This window comes from Calypte anna, chromosome 10, assembly GCF_003957555.1.
Source record: "Calypte anna isolate BGI_N300 chromosome 10, bCalAnn1_v1.p, whole genome shotgun sequence".
Lineage (NCBI taxonomy): Eukaryota > Metazoa > Chordata > Aves > Apodiformes > Trochilidae > Calypte > Calypte anna.
The window spans coordinates 1,863,357-1,873,191 of record NC_044256.1 but is presented as its reverse complement, the minus strand read 5'-3'; the positions used below and the strand labels follow the sequence as shown (position 1 = coordinate 1,873,191).

Here is a 9,835-nt window from a genome sequence, read left to right as displayed (position 1 = left end):
CAACACTTCCTATCAGCAGAGACCAAGCCCTCCCTTTTGCTACGTGTGCTTTTTGAGCAAATACATTTTGGTTTCTCTCAGGAGTTGTCATGGTTGAAGAACAAATGACAGTGTGGAGATAAAATGAATTTGGGTAGCAAAACATTTCCATCCCAGATGTTGCATTTTTATCCATTACACCACTTCCCTGTCACTCAGAAGAGATGACATGGTCTGGGAGATACAGCAGTGCAAAATTCCAGCCAGGCAGCACATGGTGCTGGGGTCCCCTGAGGTTAGTTAGAGATGGTCCTGGAGGCTGGTGCAGGTTCTTGGGGATCCCTCCCCATCTTTTCTGTGCTGTGTTTCTCTCTTAAGTGACCCCAGGAAGAGGCCTGGGCAGCTGCAGGACCTGGCTGATGGTCAGTCCTTGCAAACCTCCCTCTCATTTCCTGCTGTTGGAGCCCAACATCTGCTCCTTTGGAAACTTCTGTGCCTGCCTGCACTGCTGCTCAGGACACATCAGCACTGCTCTGCTGCTGCACCAAAGAGAAGCTTCATGGTACACCACCAGCTACAGGAATCCTGCCTTCCAGAAATGCCTTCCCTCCTGCAGCACGTGCAGCTTGTGCAGACACAAGAGGCCAAACGTGACTTCCCAGTCATGCTGAAAAAACATTTATCCACCTCCCAGTGAGAGGCCTCTTCAAACCCAAGCACACCCCATTTCCAGAGCCCTTTCCTTCTGCATGCACCCTTACCCAGCTCCTGGGTGTTCCTCCTGGCTTCTGCTGAACAATCAGAGCCACAGGAGAGCCCTGCCTGTCCCAGCACCCACTGAAACCTCCACTGAACTCTCAGGACAGACACCTCAGCTCATCAGGCCAAGTTCAGGAAAATTTTAACTAGATACAGGCTCAAACCTGCCAACCAGAGTCCTGGTCAGTACATTTAAAGCAAAACACTCTTATTTTGTTGTACATCATTCAAAGTGTTTTCTGAAAATGGGTCCCCAGCTCGACTCAGCACTCAGAAATGTGGTGAAATGGTGGAAAATTCATCTTATTTTCTTGTCATTCTATTATTAAGTGAAAGGGAGGAAATAATTTAAAAGGGAGTGACTATATTGTTAGCTATACTGAACCTTTGCTGAATTTACTTACTTGAACTCTGCAATACTGCTTTCCAGCTGCAGCAATCAGAACAGGGGCTGATGGCAAAGCACAGGAGAACCATGCAAAAGCACAGGTCTTGTGTAAAGGCTCTGTGTACACAGAACATCACCAGATCTTCCTTCCTCCCTAATGTCAAACTAAAAAGGAAAAAGCTTTTTAAAGGAGGGTAAAGACACAAGGTAGTCTTAATTTTTAGCACTCTGGATTTAAAGGTTTATAATAGAGAGCACCATGCTACAAGGGAGTCTAAAAGGCTACCAGTGCATTTTAATTGTGCAAACTTATGATACACAAAGAGTGAAATTGCTGGTACACACCAAGTATCAGGTATTGTTCTAAACCAGGTACTTCAGACAGCTGAAATGCAGTTCAAGATGCTGAGACAAACTGTGCTTATAACTAGACACCACCCCTTTAAACCAGAGCTCTTCCTCTAATAATAGAAGGCAAGGTACTTTTACCTACTTTAATCTTTATTTAATAAGAACTTTGTTATTTTCTCTAAAGCTTTCATTAATTTTATCTAATAAAACCATTCAGTTCTGTAAACAGGACTCGGGGCTGTGCAGGTTGTGAATCTCTTAAAATAAAAGCCAGGAAAAGGTGGATTTTGTGCCTCGTTTCAGTCTGCAGCAGTAGTTTTTCTAGACTGATTTACATCCATACAGAGCACATCAGAGGAACGTTTCTTTCTACATGGTGGTATTTGTGGAAACCATTCTCATTTGGGAAGAAAGAGGCTTTCTTCAACTGCAGAATTCCACCAAAAATCATCTACCTGCAATTCTGACGTGTACAGGGGATGGATGACACAAAATGCAAAGCTTGCTGACAGCTATTATATTAAACTCTATGGCAACTACAACGTTTCTCTAAGATTACCAAAATCATCTTTACGTTTTGGAAGGGGCTCTGACTGCAAGATGTCCACTCTCCCAGCCTCCTCAGCTTTCTGGAACGAAACAAACTGCAGGGTTAGAAGCATATTTAGAGCTGGTTTGCTTTAGCTGAACCAAGATGAACAAGAGTCATTACAGTAGTGTACCCGTGGAGCAGGTCATCCTTGATGTCGTTGCACTCCCTGAGCACAAAATTCCCGGTCACTATCCGATCACACCCTATTTCCCCGTGTCCAAAAAAGCCAAAGAGGGGAACGTTGGGGAAGAACTTCCTGAAGGCATCAGCTTCCATGTTCCTTTTGGTTTTGTAGTGCCTGTACCCCCTGCCAACACAGGCAAACATGAAGCCCAGGGTGTTGTGCTCGGGGATGTTTGCGGCCTTGAGGCGCTGCATGGCGGCTTCCGCTGTCCGCTCGTCGGCCACGTCCTGGTCCAGCAGGACCGTGGCACTCTGGATCTGGGGCCCACTGAAAGCCAGGCCAACCACCCCACAGGCATCCCCGGGCTGGGCACTGGTACTGCAAGGCAACAGGCACCCAGTTAGAGACCACACCAAACACAAGCAGCTCTCAGAGCAGAGCAACCCCCCAGCCCTGGTTAGCTAACGCAGAAGAAACCCAAACCTTCACCTTTCTTGGTTGGATTTGGGGTTTTTTAGCAACCTTTCACGAGGAAAAACCTCCACGTTCACTACCAGGGATGGAGCACAAGCCTGCCTTTCAGGCACACAGCAGTCAGCAGCCTGTGTGTGTAATTCCCAGCTCTGTAATTCCAACTTTTGGTTCCACTGATGACAAGGAAAGGTGCTCAGCACAAACAGTCAGGAACAGCTTCAGATCTGTGCTGCTGTCAGTCTCCTGCTCAGCCAGGACACCTTGGGGTTAGGACCTCCCTTCAGTGCTTATGCGCTTATAATTAAAGTACATAAAGTAAGTACAATATGTACATTAAGTACATATACTTTACTCATAAATACTTATGCTTTATTAGCAATAACTTAACAGAGGCTCAGCTCTGCTGTCTGGAGCAGTGGTGCTGCTGCTGCCACACAGAGACAATCTGGGGTTCCAGGGGAGTGCAGCCCTAGGCTGGCAGGGGATGAGGTGATGGCACAGCCAGCACAGGAGCTCCCGTGGGGAGCACCCCCCAGGCAGGTGGCACCCCCAGCAGCAGAGCCACTGGAGCCCCAGCCTTGCCCTGAGAGGACCCTGGTGGAGGGAAAGGGTTTAAACTGGAGGAAATCTGCTCCTGCAAGAGCCACATCAGCAGCTGCAGCACCTCAGGGGTGCTCCTGGGGCTGGGTCCTGTTTGTGTCTTCACTTGCTGCTCTGTAATGTGACCCAGAGCTGAGTTCACAGAGACACAAAATGTTCGTGTGAATGCTGTCACAGTGAGGGGTGAGAAAAGCCAGAGAGGAAAGAGGCTGCAGTAAACACAGGTGGAGAAATCCCCTTCACCTGGGCTTCCAGAATGGGATCTGTAACAGTCACACAAAGCCTCCAGCTTCTCTGACTACACCACAATGCAGCAGCTGGACCTTCTTCTCTTAATAAAAGTTATTTTACTCCCCCCACCAGGCATTTCTAACAGGACAGAACTACAAAGCTACAGCTTCTGCAGTGTTTCTCACGTTTTAAATCTCCTTTACCATTCACCCTGCAAATGATACTTACTTCTCAGAGATCAGTGATGTAAAGCTCTCCACTTGTCCCCCAGCAAGGATGATGCTTTTCTCATTCAAGGGATTGACTATTTGATGAAGAAATCGAGTTGCTCCAGGCTTCCAGGAGTTGTAGCCAAACAGAAGAACCACCCGGAGATCTGGGTTATTCTTCAGACCTAAAACCAACACCACAAACACCAAGCCTCTTATTTTTCAGTCCTGAGCCCTGAAGCCCAACCCTCCTCCAACAACACACCACAGCCTTGGCTAATGGCTTTCCACCACTGCAACTGGGAAAACTGGAGACAAGTTGCACAGGAATTCAGGACCTGGGCTGCATTTCCCATGTGAGAACTTCTGAAAAGAACCTGGCAAGGTTCTGCTTCCCCCAGCTTTCTGCTTCTCTGAGCTGCACAGCAGCCTCTTCAGGGCTACCTGGCAGCCTTCACCATCCTTTTACATGTGAGAACTGAGAGGGGAGGTTAAGCAACGAGACCCACCAGGCAGTAAATAGCTTCAGGGGACAATTAAACACATTCCATACATCAGCCAGCTGCTGAGCCCAAGGCAGAAACTCCCAGGTTCCTAGAAGACTCCAGAAATCCTCATTAGATTACTTGTCCTAATTGATCTACAGCGCTGAGGGTAAGTGAGGAATGTGAACAGTGTTTACTGCAATATCCTGCCTCCTGTTCTACCTTTCCCTGACTCAGGACCTGACTGCAAAGTTATCCTGGAGGACAGAAGCAGCTCTGCCCCACTGCTCTCTGACCTGTGCTGATGGAGCCATTCCCCAGGGCTCAGCCTCACTTAGCTTTATTTTTAACCACTAAGAGCTTGCCCAAAACCTGACAGCTCCCCTTGGAAGCTGATGGTGGTGCCTGGAGATCAATACTCAGGATAACTTCATATTCCAGAGAATGGGAAGAACAAAGATGTGTCCTTACCAGCTGCAGCCCCAGAGAGGCAGAAAGTGCTCTGTGGGTGGAGCCAGCACAGAAGCTGCTGCTTCCACACTGGCACCTAAAAGAGCAAAGCAACACTGCACAAAAGCCCAAAAAAAAGGGAGGCAAGGACATACCTGCTTCTGCAAACTTGCTTTCATCAAAGACCCTGGTCTTCAAGTCTTTAGAAAAATGGAAGGTATGGATTTTCACCCCATCGATCTTGGGAAACAAGAGAGCAAACCCAGCTTCCCCCTCTTCAATTTCCTGAGGCTGATTGCTGCTGGAGCCCATGGGGGTAACTGCAAAGGTACAAAAACAGGGTCAGGGACTTCCAGCTACACTGTAACAACACCTACAAGTGACAGAACAGCTTCAGTGATGTGAAAGGTGACAGCTCATTTCCATAACAACATCCCCAACCAGGACTGGGCCAGGTTTTTGCTGATGTTTTGGAAAGATGAAGCATGAAGCAGCCCTGCTGGCTCATGCTGAAGTCCCTTTGGTCCCAGCCATGGATGTACTGGGACATTTCCCCCAGCCACATAAACATAAATCACTTGGAAAGAAGCCCTGTGCCACACAGCTGTCTGAAGCCTTCCTGCCAACCTCTGCAGGCAAGCAAACACACTCTGGTTCCTACAGACTGCAAATGAAAGAGGGGGAGGTGTTACAGAAGCTTGTGAGGATAGCATGACACAAACTGGGAGAAATACTGGGGGAGCAGGAGAAATACTGGGAGAACATTACTAGATTAAGTTAGTGACAACAATCAAATCCCCTCCTGTTACCATGGAAAGAGAATTTCAGGTGATAAACTAGGAAAAAGCTTCCTAAAAATAAAAAGGTGAAGCACTAGAAAAAGGGAGACTGTGAACTTCCCCAAACTGCTGCACGTGCCTCCTGCTGGACCCCAAGAAATGGGCAGATGCTGAGGATACCCTGAGGATATCACACTGCAACTCTGATAAAATACAGAGAGACCCAAGAAACAGTCAGTAATTACACCAAGGTGCCAGGAAAACCTGCAACACTCTGCCTGCTCAACTAAATCAAACCTTTCAGCTTGAAACAAGCACTTGAAACAAGCAGCTCCACAGCACTTAGCAGGGACCCCGTGAGCCCCTTAAAATGTGAGGCAGCACTGAGCAAGGTGGCAGAGAGACAACTCCTCCTGTGAGGAAGGACTCTCATCAGTTTGCACTGTCACAAGTGTGTGAGATGGTGACAAGCAGGGACTGGTGAGGATGAAGATGACACAAGGCCCTCTCAGGCTGATCTCTCACAAAAATCACATTCTCCTCCTACCTACAATCCCAGGTGTGACAAGCCCCAGAACCTGGCACCTCTTGGGCAGCAGCTTCTCAAGTGCAAGGGCTGTTTCATTGCCATTTCTTTTCCTGGCTGTTAAGAAAAAAAAAGGCAAAAAAAAAAGTAAAACTTTTCCTTAGAAGCACCAGAACCCCCCGTGCTGCCCAGCTCCTCCTGTTTAACCCGTGCTGCTCACCTGGCAGTGCAGAGGGCAGCATACCCAGCACTGTGACCCAACCCCGAGCCGGGGCTCAGCTGCGCCCTCAGGGCTTGGGTTGTTTTTTTTTTGCAGCTTTTTTACTTTCCCCTTTAGCTGACACACGGAGCATCCCCCCCGTGGGTAACACCCGCAGCACCCCGCAGCGGGAGGGGGGGGTTCGGGAGCCTTATTTGGGGGCTCACCTCTCTTCTGCTCGTGGCACTCCTCGTGTCCCCTGAAGGTCCCCGCGTCCGCGATGTAGAGCACGGTCTGGGGCAGCACCTGCACCTGCTACGGGCAGACGGGAGGAGGAGCCGCGGTGCCACCGGGACCGACCGGGCCGGGAGCACGAACCCGCCTCCCCCCCCCCCCCCTCCGCACCCCCAGCACCCACCTCCAGTTCGCGGGCCAGGGCGCGGAGCAGTGCGTGGCTATCGGCAGGGCCCGGCTCCAGCGCCGCCACCCAGGCCACCCTCTGCTGAGCCCGCAGGATCCGCCGGGCGCACTCCCGCCAGAGCCGGCACACGCTGCAACACAACACCGAGAGGCCGCGTCAGGCAGGCAGGCAGTCAGGGAGTCAGTCAGGGAGTCAGTCAGGGAGTCAGTCAGTCAGGGAGTCAGTCAGGGAGTCAGTCAGGGAGTCAATCAGTCAGTCAGTCAGGGAGTCAGTCAGTCAGTCAGGCCCCGGCCGCTGCCCCCCAACGCCAGGCCCCGGCCCCGCCGCCTCAGAACCCGAGCCGGTCCCGCCGCTTACCAAGCGGCGCGCAGCAACGCTTTGGTGGGCAGGAAGCCCAGGACGCGCTCCACCACCTCGGCCAGGTTGCCGAGGACGAAGGCGCCTTTCCCGGGGGCCTCCATGGCACCGGAGACACCGACCCCGCCGCCTTCCCTCCCTCCCTCCCTCCCGCCGCCCGCCCGCTGCGTCACCAACCAGCGACATACGGCCGCGCAACCACCCCCGCCCCGCCTTGCGCCCCCTGGCGGCCGGGAGGACCCCTCGCCCCGTTCCCCCCCGTTCCCCCCCCCCCATGAGGAGACAGCGCAGGTCTGAAAATGGGGTTTTTATTCATAAACTTGATGCAAGTTTACAAATTACTGTACATTGCCAACAACTCCGCAATGAGAAATGGAACCCAAACCAAAGCATGCGGCGGGTGAGGCGGGGCGCTGCTCCGGGGCACCCAGCGGGCAGGGGCCGCTCCCCTCGGCTCCTCCGGCCCCAAAGCGGAGCTGGAAGCGACCGCGGAGCAAAGAGCACGAATCCGATCGGCAGCTGACCAAAAACCCTAACAAAACCATGCTGCTGCGCTTCTAAAAAGTGCTGGATCCGGTGCGCGGTGCCAGCTGAGCCCCGGGGGCTGCAGGGACCCAAAGAGAAGAACTACAACCAGAACAGAACCGATCCCGGTAAGGCAATGAGATAAGAGTGTAATCACACAGCCCCAGATCCTGATGGAGAAAGAACAGTTCCCATTAGTCTGGCAATCCCAAAAACCACCGTCACCATGGCAACGCTCCGGACACCTCTGCATCAGGGCTCAGCTTTTGTATTTCCTTCTAGTTTTGATATTAAAAACAAACAAAAAAAACCAAAATAAAACTCATTCGAGGACTTTCATCTCCATTTGTGCCAATCGCTTTAGAAGTTCATTAGTTTACAAATGATTGCAACAACCCGTTAATAAAATGGAACGCCTAAAAAGGGTTTGGTTTTTTTTTTTTTTAGTACTTTAAATAACTTCAAGCTTCATACTGCGGCTCTTGGCGTTAAGGAGGTGGAGCCAACAAGCAGGAACAGCCCAGCAAGTTCTGACGCCCCAGTGGAAGTGACTACTTACAAGGTTTTATTGGCACAGCCCTGCTCTGCTTAAAAAAAAAAAAACAAACAACCAAACAGAATCAAAGCAACAAGAAAAACAAACCTAAAAAAACCAACAACCAACAGGAAAACAGCCAGAAGAAAAAGCTAACAATCTAAACAAAGAGCATCTTTTCCAAGAAACAATTCATATTCTCATACAGCCATGAAAAATGTTTAATGACTTAGCATACATTTGTTTTTCCTATATCATTAATTTGGAAATACTACAAATGCTGTCATTGGAGACCAGAAAAACTACTGTGATTTGCAAGACCTGACATTTCCTAGAACAGTATTAAACAAGGTATTAAACTTCTTGGCTTTAACTGAAACAGTAAAACACAAGTCTCTGCAGTTTGCAAAAGGTAAAAAAAAAAATACACAGAGGTGTGTGAGCAGCTCACTCCTACCCAATGACCTTTAGTAACTCAGGAGCCTGCAGGAGGGAGCTTATGCAGGCAAATAAAAAAAAAAACAAAAAACCAAACCAAAGAAAAACAGGGAGAAGGGAGGGCATGGCCCAAATCTGCTTAATCCAGAAGAAGAAAGAGGGGAAAGGCCCAAACTGCTCAGTCCCATACCTAAGAAGAGTGGAATGGTAAGGCTGTAACTTATACTTGACATGTCAGTTGACAGATTATCCACTAACCTATCTAATAGCTAAAGTCTCCAGCAGGCTGTTACAGGGGCGCTTGGAGCTCGAGTCTCTGGGTTGGAAAACATAAAAAAGAGCTTCTGGTGTTGACATTGGTCCGGGTGTGCAACAGTCCTCAGTGTTAGCCATCTTCCTTGGGAGGAGTGTACCAGCCTGTGGAGAACAGAGAAGGGCATTAGGTTCCCACACTGCCACACACGGGCAACGTTACCCCCTTGGGCTGGGGCTGGGGGAGATGGGAGCCTCATCTGGCTCCTGCCTTCCTTCCCAACTAAAACAAGCCAGCTCAGGGAGAGCCAAGCACACCTCAGCACCAGTGGGCTGCAGGGGGAGAGAAATCAGAGCCAGTATTTGGGCATGAAAATGCAATACTTGCAAGTCTGGGGTTGTTTTTATTCTGTGGCAGCAGCTATGGACAAGCTGGACATAAGCAGAGGAAGCTGTTGTAGGTTCTGCCTCTATTCCATTAGGTTTTCCTAAAGCTCCAAGCCACACACCACAGACACACACAAGACAAGACACACACAAGACAAGACACACACAAGACAAGACACACACAAGACAAGACACACACAAGACCAGACACACACAAGACACACACAAGACACACACCAGACACACACCAGACACACACCAGACACACACCAGACACACACCAGACACACACCAGACACACACAAGACACACACAAGACCAGACACACACAAGACCAGACACACACAAGACCAGACACACACAAGACACACACAAGACACACACAAGACACACACAAGACACACACAAGACACACACAAGACACACACAAGACACACACAAGACACACACAAGACACACACAAGACACACACAAGACACACACAAGACACACACAAGACACACACAAGACACACACAAGACACACACAAGACACACACAAGACACACACAAGACACACACAGACACACACAGACACACACAGACACACACAAGACACACACAAGACACACACAAGACAAGACACACACAGACACACACAGACACAGCTGCACTGGGACACTCATGCAGAAATCCCATCTCCTCTGCTGCAGCACTGGGCTTGCACACCCAGCTCAGCATTTCATCCTAATTCTGCAAGGAATTCAGCAATCCTAATTGCTGAAGGAATGGGCTC

General features: G+C 49.9%; 2 protein-coding genes across 3 annotated transcripts in view; both read right to left on the bottom strand.

Annotated features, from left to right (window-relative positions):
- Nucleotides 1-729: 729 nt before the first annotated feature.
- On the bottom strand, nt 730-7,089 carry FBXO22 (F-box protein 22). Its single transcript, XM_030456992.1, has 7 exons — nt 6,925-7,089; nt 6,565-6,697; nt 6,374-6,461; nt 5,969-6,064; nt 4,798-4,962; nt 3,727-3,892; nt 730-2,571 (listed from the first exon to the last, which is right to left on the bottom strand). The coding sequence occupies exons 1-7, from the start codon at nt 7,026-7,028 to the stop codon at nt 2,142-2,144; spliced, it is 1,182 nt and encodes a 393-aa protein (XP_030312852.1). The 5' UTR covers nt 7,029-7,089; the 3' UTR covers nt 730-2,141.
- Nucleotides 7,090-7,880: 791 nt separating this feature from the next.
- Nucleotides 7,881-9,835, bottom strand: part of UBE2Q2 (ubiquitin conjugating enzyme E2 Q2) — a 48,401-nt gene continuing 46,446 nt past the window's right edge. For both annotated transcript variants that reach the window (XM_030456990.1, XM_030456989.1), the window contains one exon: nt 7,881-8,839. In XM_030456990.1, the coding sequence (XP_030312850.1) occupies nt 8,808-8,839 (32 nt within the window). In that variant the 3' untranslated portion in view covers nt 7,881-8,807. The remainder of the gene's footprint in view (nt 8,840-9,835) is intronic.

What these genes read in the sequence shown, in the direction of transcription:
- FBXO22 (XM_030456992.1), bottom strand. Translation starts at nt 7,028, where the DNA reads ATGGAGGCCCCCGGGAAAGGCGCCTTCGTCCTCGGCAACCTGGCCGAG. An exon ending in CCCTGGCCCGCGAACTGGAG is followed by an intron (nt 6,462 to 6,564) that starts GTGGGTGCTGGG and finishes GTCTGCCCGTAG; the next exon opens with CAGGTGCAGGTGCTGCCCCA. An exon ending in ACATCACTGATCTCTGAGAA is followed by an intron (nt 2,572 to 3,726) that starts GTAAGTATCATT and finishes GTTGCCTTGCAG; the next exon opens with TACCAGTGCCCAGCCCGGGG.